General features: G+C 41.4%; 1 protein-coding gene across 2 annotated transcripts in view; it reads right to left on the reverse strand.

Moving 5' to 3' along the window:
• The window catches only part of CRYBG3 (crystallin beta-gamma domain containing 3), a 134289-nt gene extending 111069 nt beyond the window's left edge, over positions 1-23220 (reverse strand). For both annotated transcript variants that reach the window (XM_064273080.1, XM_064273079.1), the window contains exons 1-2: positions 23019-23220; positions 1475-1541 (exon numbers count right to left, since the gene is read on the reverse strand). In XM_064273080.1, coding sequence (XP_064129150.1) covers positions 1475-1541; positions 23019-23167 — 216 coding nt within the window. In that variant the 5' untranslated portion in view covers positions 23168-23220. The remainder of the gene's footprint in view (positions 1-1474; positions 1542-23018) is intronic.
• Positions 23221-25270: the final 2050 nt, after the last annotated feature.

The following is a 25270-nucleotide window of genomic DNA, read 5'->3' on the forward strand; positions in this document are numbered from 1 at the left end:
AACAAACTACTAAATTTTTTTGTATGAAACTGACAGTAAAGGGATTTTTGTTTTAAGCTATAAATAAATAAGTACAAAGACAGAAAGAGAACATATTAGCAGATAAGAGGTTTCAGAAGAGGTCAGAAGGGGAAGGAAGAAGGAGGCATGGTGAATGAGCACAGGAAGTGTCTACCCAAGTGTCTGCAAAGGGAGATTCCGATCATAAAAGAAACAATTTACCCCACAGAAAACCTGGAAAAACTCAGAATTGGGAGATACCAGGTACCACACATATGGTAAACATGAGATATGGGATTAAAAGTAAAGACATATTTAAAAACTGAAAGAATGGAAGAAAGTCATAGAGCCATGCAGAGTGGTAAGCCAGGAGACCTGCTAACACTTGGCTGCAGAAGACGAATATATGGGAAATGTTATAAAATCTGGCAGTGGGATGTAGTAGCCAAATATTAGAGGATAGGAAGGGAAGGGAAGCAAGGATGATCCTGTTTTTTTTTGTTTTTTTTTTCTTTCAATAAAGTAAATATTGGCATTGTTTCCTATTATGGAGTAGGTAAGAACAAAGAATGAAAACAACTTTGTCTTTACTGTATCTAATGCACTTGGGCTTATATAGTTTTCAAAAATGTTAAAATAATGTCCATATCAGTCAGGGAGAATTCAGATGACTTTCTGGTCCTCCCAGTGACCCAGCTAATTTACTGTGAAATCCCTGGAAAGTAGAATCTTTTTCCTTGGCTGATGGTCACAAATCATGGAAAAAGAAAGTACGTAACTGGGACCAAACCTTGTGAATTCAAGAGAACTGCCAAGATATGACCACATACCTGGCCTCACATCACCAATAAACACAAAAGTCTGATTTCTAGAAAACCTCTAATGATAAAAGGAAATGATGCAAAGTTTAATGATTTTCCAGGATTTTCAACCACTCCTATCAATAATGGTCTCACTAGGTGTACAGCTTAGGCACTTTTCAGCCTCATCCTGTCAAAGCAAAAGGAAACCAGTTCATGTGTGAGCTGACCAAACATTCTATAACATAGCAGTGTCATGGAAGAACATGTTATTAACTTCTATTCCGCCAAAGCACTATTAGATGTCAGCAGCATTTCAGAAAACAGCATAAATCAAAGAACTTTCCAGGGAAAAGAGACCCAATTTATAGATTAGAAAACTAAGACACACAGAAGTTAAACGCCTTGGCTGATGGCCACAGAACTGGTTAGTGACAGTGCTGGGAGAAGATCACCACCCTCTAACTCCCTCCCTCAGTGCCCTCCTCTCTTGCCCTGCTCCCACAACACAGAAAGAATGCCCAACAGACTTGGGCTGGCTTCCCACATAAAGTAATGCTATGGTGCTCTTCTTGAAATGCAAAATGAGATCACTGACTCTAAAAGAGGAAGAATAAGCAGAAACTAAGTAAAACGTTTGCTTGATATAAAATAGTACTGATTAAAAACTATACCTTTACTGCTTCTGACGAATGTACATTTTCCTTTTTCTGACTCGTGCTCGTGGGTTCATTTTCAACACTGAAAAATAAAAATTAGTTTATTTTGAAATTAAAAGAGCATTATGAAAATGATGTAGCTTCTGTGTTTAAACCAATAATTGAAAGGAACTTTATTTGCAAAGCTCAATGATTCGTATACAAAATGTTACAGTAAGAACACATTGGAGTGAACCTCTAAACTTGAAAAACATTTAAAAACACTCATACAGTATTTCTCAGTTCTGAGTTATGCTTTATACGTTCTCACGCTGACAATGAGCATCACAGTAACAATGCTCCTGAATGGAGGAGCGCCAGAGGACCACCGTCATAACCTGGGAAACTTGTTAGCGCTCTAAGGCTTTATTTTAAATTGTTTCTCCACAGCCTGGTCTTTTTTGAATGCCTATGCTGAGTGTTACTTGGAATAGAATACACATCTACTCAGCAAATTATAAACATACAGGGTCATCTAATGAATTCTAGAACGCTCAGAATAGATGTAGATTTTTAAATGTGTCCCAGATGGTACCTTAAAAAAATCCAATTTTCCAGACAGTCCCTTCTAATTGTCTTTTGTCTGGAATACCTTCACAGATGTCTTGTATGTCATAATCAATTTGCCTATTAACCCAAAAAAAGCCCAATGCCAAATGGTAAATGCAGTTTATGAATCAAACCACCCACTGCCACCAAGCCGATCCCAACTCAGAGCAACCTTATAGGACATGTTTGTTTTTAATACATGACTGGAACATAGGAACTTGCAAAAGGCAAAGGTAATCTGACTACAATTGAGAACAAGACCAGAGGTTAGTGGATTCCAGATAATGAAGAACTGGCCCAATGTGTTATAGAATTTGATCTTTGCCCTATACTCAATGTCTTTAGAGCCTTCAGGCAGGAGACTGAGAGTGGGCAACACCAACAGAACTGGGGCGAATAATGGCGGAGAGTAAGAAAGGATGAGGTGTCACTAGCTGTGATCAGATGAAAAAAAAGTGATCAGATGAAGGACCCCTCAAAGCAGACAGGTTGGAAAGAGAGGACAGGACTTATGCTACTTAGACTTTCTATCTGTAAAATCCAGTGCTATTATATAGAGTATTCAGGGGAACAAATAGCCACGAAACAGGAACAGATGATAAACAAGATGCTGAACACCTGAAAAATACAGTGGATTACAATTTCATTAAATCCCACCCTCTAGGTAGGAATACCTGGACCAACAAGATACAGTCCTGCTCTCAAAAGTTTTACATGCCAAAAAAACTAAACCAAACTCACTGCCATCAAGTCAGTTCCGACTCAGTGACCCTGTAGGGCAGGGCAGAACTGCCCCATAGGTTTTCCAAGGAGCGACGTGGTGGATTCAAACTGCTGACCTTTTGGTTAGCAGCCACAGCTCTTAACCACTATGCCACCAGGGTTTCCATGCCAATAGGAAAAGCAAAAAAATTAACATGTGAGCTAAATGTTAAACACACAGAAAATCATATAAGGAAAACCAGGAGACAAAAGTAGAAAATAAAAAAAAATTTTCAGAATTGCAACCTTTATACATATACATATCTTAAGAATGTCTGAAATGGTTGCTATTTTAAAACAGTGATTCTTATCTCTCTTTTTTTTTTTCCTATTTTACTAGCCTTATCTTTTGTTACAAGGTTGTTTATAGGTCAGCTTGATAGAGCTCAAATTAAAAAAAAAAAAAGACTCATACAATAAAATTAGACCAATACCTCAAGCCCTGCACACACACCCCCACACACACTCTCTTTAGGTGAATTAAGGGTCTAAGTATGAATAAAACTTTTAAACTGTGATTTTAAATACATTTAATATGGAATAGATAGTGGCAATGGCTGCACGACACTGTGAACGTACTAAATGCGACTGAACTATACACTTTAAAATGGTTAAAATAGCAAATTTTATGTTAGGTGTATTTTACCACCAAAAAAAGAAAACAGATCACAAAACACATGTAAAAAGATCACGTACTACCAACGGGTATAATCAAGAATAACATACCTTGATGATTTTACAAATGTATCCTTTAACCACAATCTATTTTGAATGACCTGCCTAAAAATTATCTAACCATGCAACAGGCTTTTAGTTTTAGTCTCCTAGTTTTCTTGCTTCAAGATGCCTCAAGTTCTACTTTATTTAGAGTTTTTACAGGTCTCTCTGTAAGTATACTGCCTTAGTGAGACTGTAACTGAAAATGTAAAGTTCTTTTCCAAGACAAAAACTCTGCAGAAAATGCAGCCCTAGGTCTGCAGGATTAAGGTAGAACTGAATCTTTTACGTAGCTGTAATTACTTCCAAGTGCACAGTATAAACACATACACAACACACACGCCAGATAAACATAGCACTAACTCAGCACACAGGCAAGTAGTTCACATTGAGCCAACAGCTGAAGAATTTAAAGCAGAAACCACCAAAAGAAATATCACTTGGCACTTCTTATAACTTTCTGACACTTAAATCCTGTGTTTAAGTTTCATGATGTTTACTGCTAAACCAAAATTTAAAAATATATTGTTTTAAAGCAAACTCAACACATTTTTTAATTTTTGTTTTGCTCTAAAAATCATTACTTTAATTAAAGCTTCCACCACTTCTCTTTAACGTTGCTAGAGTCTCTTCTTAACTGGTTGCTGGCATCTTCAGGATTGCTCTGCTTCAATCCACTCTTTACATGGCAGTCACTCTGATCATGTCACCCCCTGTTCAAAAATTCTTCAACAAATCTCTATCAGTTGATAGATAAAGTGAAGAGTCCCTGGCATAGATACAGAAAGTTATTCATGCCCTGTCCCCAGATACTCTCCAACACAAGCTCAATACACTCTTGTCACATAGAACCACTTCACATTCCTAGAATGTGCCAAGTTGATACGCTGGCAAACCACTTTTCTCTCCTGCCTGTCCTTCTTCCCCATCCTCACCAACTCTTAATGACAATTTACTTCTAGCTTCACCTGTATATTTTTTATGCTCCCACTCCACCCAGTAATACCTCTCAAACATGTAGTACTCTTTATGGTAACAGATGGCTGTCCATCTGCCCAGCTAGAATATGATCTTATTAAATTCAGAAACTGTATCATTCATGCCTCAGAGCCTAACACTCTGTCTGACACCATGAAGGCACTCAAATACTATGTTAAATGAATTAAAAAAAAATCTGTATCTAACAAACTCTCATCTGTGCCTGCTTACTGTAATCAGAAAACAGTGTTCCACTAGAAACAATGTAATAATGCACACTAGTCCTTTTTCCTTGGTGAAGAATACTGAATATACTCTGAACTGGCAGAAGAATGAACATTTGTCTTAGAAGCAGCCAGAACGATCCTTAGAAGTGAGAATGGCTAGACTTCGTCTCACAAACTTTGGACATGTTATCAGGAGGGACCAGTCCCCGGAGAAGGGCATCATGCTTGGTAAAGTAGAGAGTTAGTGAAAAAAAGACCCTCAAAAAGATGGATTGACACAGTAGCTGCCACAATGAACTCGAACACAGCAACGACTGTGAGGATGGTGCAGGACCAGGCAGTGTTCCGTTCTGTTGTACGTAGGGCCGCCATGAACTGGAACTGACTCAAGGGCACCTAACAACAATCTAACAGTCTTGTTTTCCTTAATGAAGTAGTACTTTTCATTAATGAAGTATAACTTCCTTGAAAGAATATACCAGCCACTCTTATTCCACACAATCTTTCCCTAAAGGCACAGAGAAGGGAGTGGAGGCTGGTGGAAGAACTTCAAGTCATCAACACGAACAAAGTCATTTTCAGTTGAGTTAAAAGCAAAAACAAACAAATACTAGAACACAGTAGATAATGATAATTGAGACAGTGGATACACAGATGTTTGCTTAGTAAATAAAAAAGAAAAAAAATTACAGAAAAGACTCAAAAGACTTGCAGTGGTACTTTCAGACTCTCAAACTTAAGGGAAAAACACTAACTGGACCTGTAAAAATTGAGATGGCATATGTTTTGTTACAGATGTTTTCACCACAATAAAATGTTTAAAAGATTTAAAACAAGAAGGAAAGTGAAACATGTTCAAATTCCAATGATCTCAAACCTTATGAACTACAAGAATGGGTTCCTATTCTCTCACAATTTAGCCCCCTTTGCGACCCTGGGATATTTCTATAGCATTATTTTTACAAAGCACACACTGCGCAGGGCAGGGGGTGGAGGGCAGGAATCACAGCACACGTAGGCACAAATAAAACTACCCTGCATCTCTACATAGTCTCATATTACTTAGCTAACAGAATTCTGGGAACTAATCTTTCAAAATACCTCAGTTGACATAACACAAAAGCTCCTAACTTTTTAAGCAACTTTCTTTAGACCCTAGCTGAAAACCAGGAACCCATCAAACAGCCACTCAGCATCTATTTACTTTGTGCCAGGCATAAAACGAAACAAACCTCTGGGTCTGAAAAGAGATGGTGCAAATTTAACGTTCTACAGTTCAAGTACAAATTTAACGTTCTACAGTTCAAGTAGTTCAAATAGAGGAGAGTCCCTAACCTGTCACTTTAGATATTTTATACTCTTTTTTTGACCAAATTCTAACAAGATTCCTTAACCCAGAGCAGACGAGAAGAAGAAAATGAGGCAAGAATTCACTCACTCACCCATCAATATGAACTGCATGCCTATTATGTGCCAGGCACTATTCTAGGTGCTAGGGTTTGCGCTATGAAGGAACCAGACAAGGTCCCTGCCTTCACAGAGCTTCCCTCGCTCCTTCAGAGCCCCTATTTTACGTGCATCAGAATCACCTGGGGGTCTGTGTTTACCAAACAGATTCCTGGGTCTGAGAATTCCACTTGGATTGGGGCCCAAGAATCCATATCTTCAACATCGATTCCCTCTTGCAGGTTGTTGTGATGTACGTTCTTCTCTGGCCACATTTTAATAAACAGTGATCTGAGGGCCTCTTTGTGTTACAGCTGAGACCAACAACTGGTATTTGCACAGGGAAGAGGATAATCTGATCAAAAGAGCTTCAATTTTTTAATGTTATTTAAATGTTTTAAGTTTTCATACTTAAAGGGTATTGTGCTGTCAAGTCAATTCCAACTCACAGCAACCCTATAAGACAGGGTAGAACTGCCTCATAGGGTTTCCTAGGTTGTATTCTTTACTGGTGCAGACTGCTGGGTCTTTTTTCCCCAAGGAGGCACAGGTGGGTTTGAAATGCTGACCTTTCAGTTAGGTATCAATTATTTAGAAGATTCACTGATGTGGAACACTACCCATTCCCCAACACTACTGCCCAACAGAGATCCTGAAGCCCAAGAGCTGTTGCCCTGATGAGCACATTAAAAAAATATATACACATACACACACACACAGAGAAAAGTCAAAGGACTCTACAAGAAAAGTACCTAAACTAACAGAACCATTCAGCAAAGTGGCAGGATACAAGATTAACATACAAGAATCAGTTGTATTCCTCTACATCAACAAAGTGAACTGTGAAATCAGGAAAACAATACCATTTACAATAGCCCCCCAAAAGATAAAATACTTAGGAATAAATCTAATCAGGAACGTAAAAGACTTATACAAAAAAAAAAAAAAACTACAAAACACTACTGCAATAAACCAAAAGAGACCTACATAAATGGAAAAACATACCATAGTCTTAGATAGGAAGACTTAACATTGTGAAAATGTCAATATTACTCAAAGTGATATATAAATATAATGTAACCCTAATTCAAATCTCAACAGATTCTTCACTGAGATAGAAAAACTAATCACTAACTTCATATGGAAGGGAAAGAGGCCCTGAGTAACTAAAGCCTTATTAAAAAAGAACAAAGTACGAGGCCTCACGCTACCTGATCTCACCCACAGTAGTCAAAACAGCCTGGTACTAGTACAACAGATACATTGATCAATGGAAAAGAATTGAGAACCCATACCTAAATCCATCTACCTATGGAAGGCTGATCCTCAACAAAGGACCAAAGATTATCAAATAGGGAGGAGACAGTTTCTTCAACAAACTGTACTGGCAAAATTGAATATCTATCTGTAGAAAAATGAAACGGGATCCATACCTCACACTATACACAAAAACGAACTCAAAATGGATCAAAGACCTAAATATAAAACCTAAAATTATAAAGGTCATGGAAAAAAATTAGGGACAATGCTAGAGGCCCTAATATTGGCTTAAGTAGATTACCAAGCATAACCGCAAATGAACACACAGAAGAAAATGAACTAGCTAAATGGGACCTCTTAAAAATTAAATGCTTATGCTCAACAAAACACTTTTCCAAGACACTAAAAAGAGAACCTACAGAAAAGAAACAAAAATTTTTTTGGCTACAACATATTTGACAAGGGTTTAATCTCTAAAACTTATAAGAAACTTCAACACCTCAATAAAAAAAAGACAAATTATCCAATTAAAAAATGGGCAAAGGCCATGAACAGACACTTCACCAAAGACATTCAGGCTGCTAACATATGAAGAAATGTTCACGATCATTAGCAATTAAACCAAAAACCCAAACCCGCTGCTGTCGAGTCAATTCTGACTCATAATCAAAATTACAATGAGATACCATTTCACCCTGATGTTACTGGCACTAATTTAAAAAGCAGAAAACAACAAATGTTGGCCAGGATGTGGAGAGATTGGAACTCTTATTTACTGCTGATAGAATGTAAAACGGTACAACCACGATGGAAAATGGTATGGCACTTCCTCAAAATGCTAGAACTAGAAATACCATATGATCCAGCAATCCCATTCCTAGTATATACCCTAAAAAAACAAGTGCTGTGACACGAATAGACGTATGCACACCCATGTTCATTGCAGCATTATTCACAACAGCAAAAAGGTAGAAGCAATCTAAGTGCCCATCAACAGATGAATGGATTACCAAACGGTGGTACATACACGATAGAATACTGCGCAATGATAAAGACCAATGATGAATCAGCAAAACATCTCACAACATGGATGAATCTGGAGGGCCTTATGCTAGGTGAAATAAGTCAATCACAAAAAGACACACTGTATGAGACCACTTTTATAAAGTAACAACAAAAGGTTTACATAAAAGAAAAAAAAAAAAGGCTCTTTGATGGTTACTAGTGATGGGATGGGAAGGCAGGGAAAAGTACCAGGCAGTAGACGCAAGTTAATATTGGTGAAGGGAAAGGCAATACACAATATGGGAGAAGTCAGCACAACATGACCAAGGCAAGAGAGGAAACTGGGAGGAACACAGGAATAAAGGACAACTGTGGTAACTACTACAGCATAGATAATCCTGCAACAACACAATCAACAAAAAAAAAATCTACAAAGAGACAGACAGGTATGCCAAGAAGTGAAGGAGGGGTAAAGGAAGACACCATTGGCAGATACAGATTCTGAGGTGGAAATTTCTAAATACATGACTGTAGGTGTTCCACATATGTTAATATAGACAATAGAGCACACAAGTGGCACAGTTGGGGACACCTCTTAGACATAACTAAACACCTCACAGGATGAGGTTCCCAGGCTCGAAGGCAAAGAACTATATAGACTCTGGGGACATCAACATCAACTGACACAACACAGCTCTTAAAGACAATGTCTACATTCTTCTTTGGTGAGTAATGTCTGGGGTCTTCAAAGATTGCAGGCAGCCATCTAAGATACAACTATTGGTCTCTTCTAGTCCAGAGCAAAGGTGACAGAAAAATACTAAAGACCCAAGGGAGCAATTAGCCAAAGGCCTAATGGACCATATGAATCACAGCCTACACAACCCCTAGACCAGAAGAACTAGATAGTGCCCAGCCACCACTCTGGCTCGGATTACAATAGAGGGTCCCAGACAGAGTGGGAGAAAAATATATAACAAATGACCAAATTCACAAAAAAGATCAGATTTACTGGTCTGACAGAGACTGGAGGAACCCCCGAGACTATGGCCCCCAGACACCCTTCTTTCTAACTCATACTTGAAGCTACTCCCAAAGCTCGGCTTTCAGCCAAAGATTAGGCAGGGCTATAAGACAAACAATAGCACATGTGAGAAACATGCCTCTCAGATCAATCAAGTATTCGAGATCAAATGGGCAACACCTACCCAGGAACAAAGACTAGAAGGCAGGAGGGGACAGGAAAACTGGACAAATGGATACAGTGAACCAGGGGTGGAAAGGGGGAGAGGGCTGACACAATGCAGGATTACAGCTAATGCCATGATGAAATAATTTGTGTAGAGATTTTTGAATGAGAAACTAATTTGCTCCATAAACTTGCACCTAAATCACAATTAAAAAAAACAAAAAATAAAAAACCGTTGCCATTGAGTCAATTCCAACTCATAGCAACCCTGTGTGTTACAAAGTAGAACTGCTCCATAGGGTTTTCTTGGCTGTAATTTTTTACAGAATTAGCTCGCCAGGCATTTCTTCCACGGCACCGCTACATGAGTTTGAACTGTTAACCTTTTAGGTTAGTACCCACTGCCATCGAGTCAATTTCGGCTCCTGGCGACCTTATAAGACTGAGGAGAACTGCCCCATAGGGTTTCTAAGGAGTGGCTGGTGGATTCGAACTGCCAACCTTTTGGTTAGCAGCCATAGCTCTTAACCACTAAGCTACCAGGGCTCCTATACCACCAGGGTTAGTTGAGCGCAACCCACTTGCGCCACCCAGGGATCATAGTGGGAGAAGTCCCAAGTATAGAGTGGGACAAGAAAACAAATCCCCTTCTTTCAGACCACACAGCGGATGGAAGGACAAGGATGCTGCTGGGCCTCTCCCTGAGTCAGGTCCTTATGTGGTAAGAATGCAACTTCCTCGGTGGTCAGCAGACAGACACACAGGAACAGTGGTATATTCTCACAGGAGGGGGTGGAAACACAGTGAGAGAGAGTCAAGCTCTCCACTCTCTCCCTCCTGTCACACACCTCTCCGGTACCTCCTCCCACATCATTACTGTGGTCGCACCAGACAAACCTGGAAATGTTAAACAACTGAATCCAACCTCCAGAACTGTCTCCAGAGGCTTGTCCACTTCTTTATGCACATGGAGTCTATGATTTCTTGCCATTTCCACAGAGAAGGTGACACTTGTTGCTGATAATATCACTGGCAATAATTCTGAGCATCCCCAAACAGAGGATTAACTTAATATAAGGTCTGTCATCACAATTCAACAAATTTTGGATGTTTTAGAAGTTTTCATCTGGTGACTGCATCCCTTAATTTTTTTTCACAACACATATACCTTAAAATACCTTTCCATAAATTATCTACTCGAATTTGCCTTCATAACACTGACTGGAAGCCTAAAATAGATTACAAGAACTGTCTTGATTATTTTTCTAACATCTAAAGGATAGTTTTTAAGAGAATTTAGGGTCAGAATGTTATTAACCCTACAACAGTCAGTCCCCAATTTGAGAATGCTCTTACATCTAAACAGCCTCCAGAGTTTACTGTCCCTGGGGACTTTCCACCATTCCCAGGGTCCTCTCCTGAGGGTTTCCCTTCTCTGCTTCCTCTCCAGCCCACTCAGTCTGATGCTGCCTGAGATTATCTTCCCGCTCTAGAGTTTCATTCCCATGGCACAAGATGTGGTCTACAGAAGAGGAAACAGCAATATGGTTGAGGACAGGGAAAAGAGAATCAGGGCAAATCTCTCTCTCCTTTCCTCTTCCCCACTGACATACTGGGCTGCTGCCAGCAGCCTGGCCCACAAGGCAGCGCTTCACTCTCCAGGGTAGCCTCACTGGCCTTTCCTTCTTGTGTAACCTGCCCTGTCTCTCCTCATCTCAGAGCCCACCTGGCCCAACTTCTGCGATGAAACACTGAGAGTGGCCAGAATCTGGTCCCCGGAATGTTCTCAAATCATACTGAGTCCTCCGTGTACGACTTTCCCATGGAATATTAAATGAGAAAATGAGAAGAGGGACAAGAAGGGGTCTTTTACCTATCAACTCCTTTTCCTGCTGTCATTAGTAGCAAAATGCTTTACAAGAGTGGAAAATGGACATGTCTGCTTCAGGAGACAGCACCTTCAGGACAAGACACCTGAATCACAACACATCTTTCTGGACCTGATTTTACAAATAAGTAAAATGAAAAGGTCAGACCAGCTGATATGAGGATCTCTGCCGGATCTAAAATTCCATGTTGCTATGATTCCCCTACAAGAGAGTTAGTGGAAAAAAGGAAGAGGGAGATCAATCCCAAGGATTTTGTGGTAAAGGAGGAGAAAGACTATGGCCAAGGAATCAATTCAGAATCTAAATTAATACCAGGGCATTATAAAAAAGAGGCAGAAACTTCCACTGTGCCTTATTTCTAAGTTACTGAAGCCACCGCCAAGCCTGTCTTCTATCCCCTTAGACTGGACTCTCAGCCCTCACTTACATCTTTAAACACAGGCTTGTGAGCTCTCTATACTGGACTGGGGACTTTTTCTTACAGAAACACTGCTTCACATGACAAGTCCCATCTTTGTTCAATACTATAATGCAGGTACATTATGGATGAACCAGACTTTTGAGCACTGGCCTGGGGCCGCATCAAGCATGAGCAACCCTGCTTCTATGAGGATAAAGACTGAGTTTCACACCAACGATGTACAAACAACCATCTGGAAAACTGTCTGTCCACAGGCGGTGGCTGCCAGGAACTGAGTGGCACTTGTATTTTTTTAATGACCATTAACAGAATTTAAAACAGGTGGTTATGTCACTATTTCTGGGCTTCAAATTAAAAGGTAACTAAAAGCTGCAATTTCAAGGCAGTCAAACAGCATGTATTTTAGCTCAAACATCTGGCATGTTTACTATATCAAAACTCTTTGGAGGAAAATCGAGAGAAGGGAGAAAAAGTAACAGACGTGATTATAGGCTTGGATGCCTTGCAATTTTAGACTCTTCTGACACTGCTTTTCCCCATTATGTCAATGCTCTCCCATAATTTATGTATCTACCTGGAGGCTTCTTTACTTCCTGTTCCTCATGTCACGCCCCTAAAACAACATCCATAATTACAGTTCAACCATAGGCTAGAGTGAGAACTTCAGTATGTCTGAAGCAAAGCTGTGTATCCACCATATTCATGTACTGCTCTGTTCCCCCCAAATCCTCCATCCCATACCCTTTAGATTCTGAATGATAGTCTCAACTCACAAAAATTAATAACCCTACCTCTTTTGCTGTGATATGAACTCAGAACAGTATTTTAGCTGACTTCTAAAATGGGGCACTCATTCATGTCTCCTTCAACAAACTGTACTGAGGGAAAGGTCTGTAGAGCCAAGGACAGTTAGGACTGTCCTCCCAGAGCTCCCAGAGCCAGGCCAAGCCTGACCTCACCTCCAACCTCCAACACAAACCCTTCCTTCTCTGTGAAGTTTTCCAGATATTAATGAACAGACACACACATATAAGCAAGCCCATGCCCAAGAGAGCCTTTCAAAAAGTAGATCTCATCATCTCAAGTCCTCACCACGGCCCACCAGGTCCTACCCCATCTGAGCCCTGGCTCCCTTTCCTGTGTCACTGACACCCACTCTCCCCTCCTTTCTGCCCACACTGGCATCTGCGCCAACATGATGCTGCCAAACCCAAAAACCCACTGTTGTCAATTACGACTCAAGCAACCCATTTAAAAAAAAAAAAAAAAAAAACCATTGCTGTTGATTCCAACTCATTGCAACCCTACAGGACACAGTAGAACTAGATCCGTGGGGTTTCCAAAGAGTGGCTGGTGGATTCGAACTGCTGGCCTTTTGGTTATCAGCCTTAGCTCTTAAGCACTATGCCACCAAGGTTTCCAAGCAACATAAAGGACAGAGCAGAACTGCCCCTTAGGGTTTCCTAGGCTGTAACGTTTACAGAAGCAGACTGTCACATCCTTCTCCCACAGAGCGACTGATGGGCTCAAACCACCAACCTTTCAATTAGCAGCAGAGCGCTTAACCACTGTGCCACCAAGGCTCCTTAGATACTGCCCCAGGATCTTGGAATTACTGTTCCCTCTATCTGGAAGATTCTTTGTCAGATTTGTTCGTATCTCACTCTGAAATATAATCCAAATCTTTGCTCAAATGTTACCCAACAAAGAGGCCTTTCATGATAACCCTCCCAATCCCATCCCAGTGCCGTTGAGTTGATTCCGACTCATAACGACCCTATGGGACAGAGTAGAACTGCCCCACAGAGCTTCCAAGGAGCGCCTGGCGGATTCGAACTGCCGACCCTTTGGTTAGCAGCTGTAGCATGATAACCGTATCTCCAATAAAACCTCCTTACCCCAGACTCACCACTTCATCATGCTCCATCCCCTCATCGTGCTTTAATTTTAATTCAATGAGCTTTATACATTAATTTATTTTCTGCCTCCCATTAGAATACAAGCCCCCTGTAAGCAGAGATACATTTAGACGTTCAAACCAGATTCTGAAAAGTGAAAACGTAACTGAGATCTTTGTAAGGATTAAGTTTAAAATTATGATATGACTTGTATAAATATATTCATTATTGTAGAAAATATTAAAACACTATTGTTAAGTGAAAAAATTCAAGTTTCAAAACCCTGAAGAGAGTTTTTATATTTACAAACACATTTATACATGTAGGTATACATCTAGGAAATGATGTGGAAAAATGGTACTTGTCTCTGGTAGGGTGTTACGAGTGTGGTTTTTTCTTTTTTGATTTTTTTTAATAACTTCATACTTTTTCTGCAAAAGGGTATACTACTCATAAAAAGATTTAAAAAAAAAAGTAGTATTATAGTTGATCAAAAAGCAAATAAATTAGTGAAAAAATGACAAGCAATGAATTTAAAATAGCCAAAGAACAAAATACAAATACTACCAATACTGTATAACAGTAGTTTCTTTGTCTCATAATATATACAACATTGCTGAACAAGATCCTTATCTGCCCACTTGGAACAATGAAACAATCAGAATTATTACAGCTCACATTTTTGTCTTTGCCTAATATAGCACAAGGCCACCCTTCTAACCAGGTTATGCTCCTTGGTGCTCAAGCAAGACAATGAAAGGCAGAAAGCTGGCATCTCATCTAACCTGTCCCCAATTATTAAAACACGGAATTGAGAAGATTTCATTCCTTGTCGTAAGAAGCATGGAATTAAGGTTAGTTACAAAAAATGATGATCTACCACTGAGGTAGTATCCACTGTTTGAAGAAGTTTTAATTCAGACTAAGCAAAAACTTCTCGTGTGTATCTCCTAGAAATGACAAGAAACTAGCATTTATGAGAGCACACGGGTGTCATTTACGGCTCTGTCATATGCATTGCTGTCACAGGAGACATACACAGGGTATGCTCCTTTAAAGGCCTGTGTTGTACAAATAAAACCAAAGTTGCATTTTATAAATACGTTGGGGACTATTTTATAATTCTACATACCATAAGCTATACTTTTGTTCCAACATCTTATTTTCAATTAGCACTTTAAGTATATTTGATTTTACAAGTATGCTGGAAACCTCTGATTTAGAATCCTTTAGCAATTATTTCCCAACAGTCACTGCTGAGAAGTTCAATTTTGTCCTCAAATAATAAAAAGTTTGGCAACAATCGTGTGCAAAGATTTTCTAGCTACTTCTAGCAAACCAGAATAGATGAACACATGTTTAACTCTGTTCTATCCAAAAGCCCTTCCAAAATGACAGTAAAGCGATAAATAAAAGGAAGTAAGCTAACAGGTAACAAGAGGAGGGGCGACAGCATTCAATAGATGTCAACAAATTTTTGAAGGAGAAAAGCAGGCATAGGAATGACTCAGAATATTAAGACTGCAAAATAAGTGGATGCAGACGAGGAAACTCTTTTCAGTTTGCTCCAATACAACTCCAGAAACATCTCAGAACTTGGAGGCTCATGGTAGGGGATGAGACACAAGGCTGAAAATGGGGACCAGACGAAAAGCTGTTAACCGTGTCCCTGAACTGCACCCCCAACTTAAGAGACATTTGGCAGAAGACTGGTAGAAAACTAGACTACTAAACTAAATCAGAGGGGCTCCATGCTCAGGAATACCAAGAATAGTAGAGACATAGGCACAGACCAAAAACAGGGAGCTTGAGCAAAAGTCTTTTCTAAATAGACATAAATCTTACAAACGAAAAGCCCATCAAATGCCCACAACATGAATGGGGGAAAAAAAAAAAAAAGAGTATGTAAGGTTTGTGCTGTTAATTTGTAGAACCTGGATTAAAAAGAGGAGAACCCAGGGCGAGGGGGGATGCTAAAAATACAGAGACAAAAAAAGAATCACATAAAAAAGACCCAGAAATCAGATTGGCATCAGAATTCTCAACAGAAACAATTTTAAAGACAAAGATAATGGAGAAATGTCTTCGGAAGTCTGAGAATAGATCATTTCTATCTTATAATTTTATATCTAATTATCACTCACGAGAGTAGAAAAAGTGTCTTCAGAAATGCAAAGACAAAAAAAAAAAAAACAACCTTACACGCACCCTTTCTTACAAAGCTACTAGGAGGATACACTCCAACAAAACAAGGGAGGATTTAGTCAAGAAAGGGGAAGACAAGAGATTCAAAAATAGGAGCTCTAACACAGGGTTGAGCAGAAGAGACCAATGCAACAAACTCAGGAACTACTAAACTAAATCACAGAAGGATACACACACCAAAAGAAGGGTCTTAGAGGGCTCATGGGTGAACTGAGAGATATGATTTACTGGTGTGGCAAAAACACACTGAAAGGGGCTTTATAAATGTGTTTGAGCATCTCAGAAGAAGTTGCAACAAAAAAATGAAAAACAAGACAATTAAAATTCAGGAAAAATGAAAGATTATACAAAGAAAAATATAATTGTAGTACAGGATTTGGCTTAGCAGAAAATGGTATTTACATAGTCTTAAAAATCTAAACATTGATTTTTTATTTAACCCCAAAAGTGTTAACAATTATTTTGTACAGACACGTGAAGGGCGGTGGGAAAAGGCATAAAACAGTTAAATTCTCATCTACCATACAGAAGAGCCAATACATTTTATCTAAAGCTTATAAATCCAGAAAGAACAATCAAGTATTATTTACACAGATGGACAGAAATACCAGAACAGCTTAAAGGAGTTTAAACCAGCTTTTTTTTAAGAAGGCCTTAAGTTTTTTTTTAAGGGTAGGCCCACACCTGTCAAATGCTCCTAGAGCTCCTTGCATATTACCCTAGCACTCATTTTGAGAACAGAAGACAGACTTGTGCTGTGCCAGGCCTGAGTTCCCCAAAAAGCTGCATGAGTGTCTTGAGGCAGAAATCATTCTGGGTCTTGTTTACTACTGGATTCCCGTGCCTAACAGAGTGCCTGGCACGAGTTAACTAATTCTTGTTAAAACAGAGGTGAAGTTTTCAAATCAAATCACCAAGATGTTAGGATCACATGGAGGAATTAACCACTGTATTCCCTTATGCGGTATTTCCAGTAAGCCACAAAAACGGCTCATGTATAGGGTTGCTATGAGTCGGAATCAACTCAATGGCAACGGGCTTTTCTTCAATGTCTCGGGGGGGGAAAAACACTTATCCACCTCCCTCGTTAGTTTATGAACCGTGAGGGCAGACTTTTTATGAACTCTTTGAAGACATTTTGGTTATTCATTCATCTTCATGTCCCCATTGCTTAGCACCATACTTGACACATAGCAGCCACTCAAATTTATGGAATAAACAGATGAAAATAAACATGAGTTCTTTAAACTTTATTTCATGCTGATACTCTCTCCTCAACATATAACCTGGCTTATTTTCCTTGGTTTACATTTACTTCAAGCTATGTTTTCTTGCTACTATAGTGGTATCGAGCATTTCTGGTATAGTTGGGCTTCAGTATATTTCATCAGAACTCCGGGCAGAAAATGAAATATTTTGTCTTAAGGGAATATTATTTTCCTCTTAGTTTATAAAATTTGCTGTTGTGCTTTTGATATATTTTCCACTGTACTGAAAAAAAGAAGCTGAAAATGTTATCATTGCTTCAATAAAGTTAGAAGTTGTGATTGCATCAATCTCACACAGGCCAATTTGTGGCACACTTGCAACTCTACCACATTCAGGGTGTAACTGAGTTAGTTTTTGAGGAATGCCCTCATCAAGAAACAGAATCTCCCCATTAGCCATCTGGCAGATCCCTGTTAAGCCCAAGAGGCAGAAATCTCACTTGAAAAAAGTAGGGCAGTGGCACCCTAAAACAATCTATATTTCTATTCCTCTGCCAAGAGTATGTTCTATGCCTTGAGTTAATCTCGGGAGCCTGAAATACTCAGAAAATAACACTAAGGACTTATGGAATTCACTAGCCAACTTGAGTACCACAGGTATGAACTGCTGACGAGGTCCTTCAGCACCGCATGGGTATCTCTGATGCAACTAAACTAGCTTTCAATTATTTTCTATATTACCTTCAAATCAATGGAAATACAATCACCATAAAAGTTCAGAGAACAAAGTTCTCTGGTGTTGTGGTCAACAGCAGCGCTCTAACCTGAAGGCTGACAGCTCTCATGCTGGTCATCAGGGACACTGCTGTCTCTACCCATTCAACATCCTCAGTCATGGAGACAAGCAAAACCATTCCTCCCCTCCCCGCATGTTTAATTGCCCATTTTGGGAATCGAAGAGTACTGTCCCTAGCTGAAAACCACAAATAGGTGCTCTAACACTCCAATTAACAAGCACAGATTAACTCTCCACCTGAGGTAGGTGCTGGGGACGCCAAGACCAACAACACAGGCCCTGGGTCGAAAAATCCTCTCTTATCTTCTATGGATGACACTATGTCAGGCCACTCAAAGAATATACCTGAAATGGGCTACACCGTCACCCACTCTGGAACAAAGTGAGGAAAAGTTCCAATTAACTTACATTTTCAAATGTGTTTTGAAGGAGCATAATTCAGAAGCATGCTGGGCTAGAAGGTGTGAAAAAAGAACCAGAGCTTTCTAGTCAGAGGGACCAGGTTCAAACCTGCTCCTTGCCTGACTTGGGGTAAATCACTCTTCAGCAGAAATGGTACCATTCTCCCTCCTGCCCACCTATGTGGATGTGTTTTGGGTTATCTCAATGCCTGGAGGATGCTACCGGCAATTAGTGGGCAAGGTCACAGATGCCAAATGTCTTGCAAAGGACAGGAGGGTCCAGCTCAAACCAAAATGCCAATAGCGTCTGCCACCAAGAACTCTCTCTCCCTCAGCTTCATCCATTGTCAGGATGGTGATAAACCCACTTTCCAGACCGAGTATGAAGTTTAAACGAGATGCTGCAATTGAAAAGTCCCTGGCCCAGGACTAAGCACACAGTCAGCCCTTGATAAACGCGGTTCCTCCTTACTAACTCCCTCCCCAGTTACAAACATTGCATGGGATTCATTCATCATCGTGTATGATATAGCAAGGAAACAAAGGTTGAGCAATCATTTTCTCAGAATGGACAAAACTAGAAGGTAGGTATTATCCAAACTTTCACATTTCAGCAATATCTGTTTAGCAGGCTTTTGCAAGCTTTCTCTAAACTTTAAATCGAGAGCCAAACACTCTCTAGAGACCTTTACAACATAGTTCTGACCCTTCTCACTGCCTCTCTTAATCTGTCCCAGAATTTATACAGCTTCTGACAGATTATAAACGCCTGCAGGCCTTTACTCAGTTTAGAATGCCTGTTCCCCATCTATTTTCCTTGCTAAGTTCTGTGCCTGTAGAAATACCATCTACTACTTGAAGGCCCCTGAAAACCATGTCCACTACGAAGCCTTCCCTGCTCTCCCCAACTACTAATGATTCTGTTCCTTGTGTGCTCATAAAAAAAAAATTTTTTTTTTTTTTAAACTAGGCTTAACACTGCAGCAGTGATTCTCACACCAAGACCCACACACCTCTGGGAGTTTCCCGACTTCCCTTTGAAAAGGTCAACTGCAGTTTTCATTTCCTATATAATCTAAAATAAATTAATATAAGCACTTCCTGGATCTGGCCAACCACCCAACCTATAAGTTTCTGTTGTTCGTCGTCCTCAAGTGGATTATGACTCATAGTGACCCCATGTGTGCAGAGTAGAACTGTTCCTTAGGGTTTTCAAGGCTGTGACTTTTCAAAGCAGATTGCCAGGCATATCTTTGGAGGCACCTCTGGGTGGGTTCCAATTGCCAACCTCTTAGCTAGCCTAGAGCTTAACTGAGTCAATTCCGACTCACAGGAACCCTACAGGACAGAGCAGAACTGCCCCACTGTGTTTCCAAGGAGCAGCTGGTGGATTCGAACTGTCGATCTTTTGGTTAGCAGCTTGAGCTCTTAACCACTGCTCCACCAGGGCTCCTATAAGTATTCCCATATATACCATGCTAACGGACCTTCTTTAGTTGCCAACACTTAACAAGAACACCAGCAAACTCAGTACATAAATGATGGGTTCACACCAAGTGAAGTCCAAATAACTCAGAGCATACCATAAAAACAAACGCATTCCTATGGTTCAAATAGAGAAACGCTGGAAGACCCAAATCATGGCATAGCACAGAGTGGTACAATCATGGCAAGCCTCACAGATACTGTTTGCCTTAGTTGGTATCACATGCGTTTTGTGAGTAGCCAAAACAAGGAAAGCGTGGTAAATTTAACTTATTGGTCTTCTGGTTATATTTGTGCTCAGATTTTTCATTCTGTACTTAAGGAATTTATATCCAGATTTGTATTTGTAGATGCTTAAGTTTACACAGTAAAATTCACATAAGTCAACACTGGGAGTGAAGAAGAAAAGAGGACTGTATAAGTTTGAGAAACGATGCATTTCGTTTCATTTTTCGAAAAACAAAAAAACCACTGCCATCGAATCAATTCCCACCTAGCAACCCTATAGGACAGAGTAGAACTGTCCACAGAGTTTCCAAGGACTGCCTGGTGGATTCAAACTGCCGACCTTCAGGTTAGCAGTTGTAGCACTTAACCACTATGCCACCAGGGTTTCCGTTCCATTTTTAGTATACTGAAAAACCGAAATACTGACATTAATGCTTAGTGATGGTTAAAGGGCCCAAAAGTTACAAGTACAGCATAAGACTTGATAATATGTTAACTGACTGAAAAATAACTGATTTTGAACAAGTTTCTTTAAACCTGTTTGTTTTAGTTAGGTAGAAAAAAAAAAAAAAATTAGGTGGGAATACTGATAACACAGGTTGGTCAAGGTCATACGCAATAATATTATAAAAAGTACTTTGTAAGCCGCAAAGTGCTAGACATGTGATAGGCGCTAGTACTACTGTTTGCAGGTGGTCTCTGCCCCTCATGGCTCCTGGAGGAAAGGCGCCTTCTCTCAACACCTCTACACCCCAGCATAGCAAGTACCCTGTGTCTGCTGAGCCGGCTACTGTGCACTCAAATCCACCAGTACAGAAGGTAAAAAGGGGTTTCTGCTGCAAAGAGAAGCAGCCAAAAACACCCTTTAATTCTGAAATAAGATCACAGTGACAAATCACAATTCTGTTTCCAATCTTGTTAACACCAGGTGTTGTGTTACTGGGACACTGGTACTATACTAAGCATTTCCATTTGTTTCATTAAACTTTCAATAAAGGCTTTGTGCGCTTTTATATCCCTGAAAAGAAAGATTTAAGTGCATTTAAAACAGAACACCCACGCAAAGGATTATCTGCAATCCCCTTAACATGTGGTAAGTCATAAAAAAGATGAGGACAAAATTAGTGCTCATAGAAGAATACAAATTTTCCTTGTCAAAAAGCCATGGTCTGTAACTATCTGGAGATGGTTAAAATAGAGAAGTGGCAGGTAGACAAGGGACTAGCTGCTACAATGGTTAGCTCCTGTCAGAAGAGATTAGATTTGAAAACTGCCTTAAAAAGTCAAAATAGGGGCAGGGTAGGAGGCAGGCAGGCAGGCTTTCAGGATAATACTGAAATCAACCTGCAATTGGCCCACCTATTCCTTTCTAATACTGACTCAAATTTCCAACTTTTGCTGAATCTACTTGGGATTTCTTTCAAATGCTGCTTTCACATAATCCAAGATTGTCAGTGTTGTTACAGCGATGGCAGGCTCCATAGGCTGTCTGCCCACGCCAGCAGAGCTATCTGACATCCTGGCTGGGACCTGTGAGACCTCACAACTATTTTTAAGTACTGTGTAACTTCGAATTTCAAAGTCTCCCTTAAAAATCAGATAGGGCAATAATAGCTGAAACCTCCCAGGAGACTAACCAATTCCTTAGACGGATTTGGTATTTTATTAACAGAAATGTTTTCGAAAGTTGGGAAACTGAGGCACACGTAAACAACACCATTCGAATAACAAAACCTGGAGATTAGTGGAACCAAGCTCAGACACAACTGCAGTTCTCTCAGTTTCCTGCCCATTTTTCTCTGAAGCCCAACACTGCCCCTTTAAAATCTGAAGTAAACTGTAAACTTTCTGGAGGCGTCCCTCCAATTACATGGGTTACGCACTCTTCTAGTGCAATGGAGGCGGGGGGGGGGGTCTCATCAAAAGTTTAAAGCCGCAAATTTCATTTTATTTGATCCCTCTTCCCCCTTCCAGAGTGAATGAAAAGACTTCATAGGAACAGGCATTCTAATGAGACACACCTAAAAATTCAATTGTACAGCAGGTGGAGGAAGGAAAAAAGATTACAAGAGAAAGGGCACATTTTCATTACGGAAACCGAGAGAGCTCGAGTCCCGGTTTTGGGAATCTGCTTGGGAACTTGAGGCAGATGTTCCCGAAAAGAGAGATGAAAGAAAGAAGGGCGGCATTACTTAAGTGTCCAGATAATAGTAAATAAAACTGTTGTTGTTGGATAGGCGGCATTCCTTAAATGTCCAGTTAATGGTAAACAAAACCGTTGTTGTTGGATAAAACCGTTGATGTTTTTATGAAAGCTTGGGAACTTAGTATCACAGTTTTTAAAAAATCTTTCCTACAGCATTTAAATAAGACGGCAAGGTGCCAGCTGACGGGTGCCGCTCCAAAGCCTTACCTTTCCCACTTCGGCCTGATCTACACACCGCTTCTCCCTCCCTCCCCTGGCTGACCGCTCGGCTCCGCTCACAACTGTTTCGCGTTACTGCCGGCCGGACGCCGGGGAGATCGCTGCTGCCAGGACTTGGGGGGCAGGCGCGTGGGGACGGGAACAGAATCCCGGGGCGGGGGCGAAGAGCCGGCTGTGCGCCCGGGCCCGGGGGCACGCAGTCGCCCGCGCGTCAGGAACTTTACGCAGGTTTAACAGACCGAGGAATAGGGGTGATGCGGCGTGGGGAGCTGGGCGAGAAGCGGGGAACTTTAGCAATGGAGGAAGGAGAACAGAAAGTGGCCAGCAAACTGCACCCCCGCCCGAGAGCGGCTCGCTGCCGGCGGTCCGGCCAGGAGCTCCGGTCCCGCCGAGTCCGCGCAGCCCACCCACTCGCCCCCTGCGGCTCCCACCTGGCAGCACCCCGGCCCGGAGCCGGCGTCTGGCTCGTCCCCAGCCTCTCCTCCTCTTCCTCTTCCTTGTCCCGGGAAGGGCTTCGGGGAGCGAAGAACCGGGAGAGGCTGTGCCAGGGGGCGCCGCCTCTCCTCCGGCCGCCGGACATCTCCCCGGTGCGGCCGCCGGCCCCTGCTCGTCTGCGGGGAACAGGCGAGGCGGTGCCGTCCGCCCGCAGCCCGGCGCCCCGGGAGCCGGCGAGCGCAGGAGGGACAGGCGCGGGCCGACGGCGCGGCTCAGCGCATCGCGGGCAGGAGAGGCGGGCGCAACGCGCTCCCCGCGCGGCTGCTCCGGGCGCTGCAGCGGCGGCTCCTCCCCGCCCCTGCCGGCCGGCCGGCCCCCGGGAGGAGCCAGAGGTCGCGGCACCGCGCCGAGCCGGGCGCAGCAGCCGCCCTCCCTCCCGGGGTGGGGGTTCCAGCGAGGGCGCCGGCCTCAGGCCGCGAGGAGAAGCGACGCTGGACGCCGGGCTTCCCGCCCAGACGACTTCAGGCTGTAGCCTGTTTAGCTTTGCTTTTTGTTGTTGTTACTGATTTGTTTTCTATCCTACAGCCAATGCATGTAAACAATTTTCAGACTTCTGAAAGTTTATGAAAATGCTTGGTAAACAGCAGAGCCTTTCCACCCACAAACAGCTCCCCCAAACACAGTCTCAGCCAGTGGTTACCCAGCGCCAAGTGAATGGCGGAGGTGGGGGTACCTGTCACGCTCTGCCAGCAGCTCGCTTCTTGGTCGGCTAGTTCAAGTCAGAAGTAACAAGTGCTTTAAAGTTCTCACACTCCGAGTTACATATAAGCCCAGATCATTTCAGAAGCAGCTGGTGGCGTGTGAGCTTCCTTTCTGCCCCGAGCTGCCTCCAAGAAGCACTCCAGCCGCCACTGTCTGCCACACAGCCCGAGGCACTCACTCTGATTTGTTCCAGCTGGATTTAACCCACAGATTTAAATCAGCCCAGTTTCTCAACTGGATTCATCCCAGACTATCCCTCAAGATCTACCAGTGCTTTCTGTTTTGTAAATCCTTCTTCCTTTTCTGTGACTCTGAGAGAACAGGAAAAGGCTAGAATAACACCCTAGCATAAGACAAGTTCCTGATTCTAGCTTTATTATTTTAGGGGAAAATCTCCATTGAAGGTCCACTCACCAGAAACCCAAAGAGAACATGACAGCAAAGAAAGTATGGAGCAAACTGTTCCCTCCAGCTAGATGGCCCAGAGAATAATTTATCTCCTAAAAGAAATGTTAAATGACTACCAGATGTGTCCCCTGCTTATAATGTGACTCGGCAGGTCCTACTTCTTAAAGCCCACCCAGGGAGTGGCTTGTTCAGGAAGACTTTCTGGGAATAAAAGCAGGTGGGAGCCGGTAAAATTTCTTAATGAATCATGGTTTTAACTAATAATATTTCTCTAAGAATAAGAATTTCTCCAAGAAATAGCTCTCAAAGAAAACGCTGATAGTCCTCATATTTCTTCAAAGGCCAGTCTTCTCGCTATGTGAAAAAGCGTCAGAATCATGATATGTAAAGTCTTCCATACTGAAATTTTCTACAGTGTTGCTGACAATGGTATGAGTAGTAGAAATAATGCTATCGTTAATCCAGCTAGAATCTCTTCTTTCCTTAATTAGGATTGTTAGCTTTGTAGCCATAAACATGATAACTATCAGTAGACAGCTTTCAAAGGTATAAAACCAAAAATCGAAACCCATTGCCTTCGAGTTGATTCCTACTCATAGGGAACCTATAGGACAGAGTAGAACTGCCCCATAGGGTTTCCAAGGCTGTAATCTTTATGGAAGCTGACTGCCAAATCTTTCTTCTGTGAAGAGGCTGGGGGGAGTTCAAACCTCCACCTTTTCAGTTAGCAGCCAAGAGCTTAAATACTGTGCCACCAGGGCTCCTGCAAAGGTATAAAATAATGTAAATATTATTAGAGGCCCCAAGAGTGACAAGAACTTGAAGTGAAGAGAACTTAAAGCACCTACTGATGAAGATCAAAGACTACGGCCTTTAGTATGGATTACACCTCAACATAAAGAAAATGAAAATCCTCACAAATAGAAAAAAGTGACGTTGTCCAGGATTTCATTTTACTTGGATCAACAATCAACGCCCATGGAAGCAGCAGTCAAGAAATCAAACAGCGTATTGCATTGCGCAAATCTGCTGCAAAAGACCTCTTTCAAGTATTAAAAAGCAAAGATATCACCTTGTG

Source organism: Loxodonta africana, chromosome 20, assembly GCF_030014295.1.
Source record: "Loxodonta africana isolate mLoxAfr1 chromosome 20, mLoxAfr1.hap2, whole genome shotgun sequence".
Classification (NCBI taxonomy): domain Eukaryota; kingdom Metazoa; phylum Chordata; class Mammalia; order Proboscidea; family Elephantidae; genus Loxodonta; species Loxodonta africana.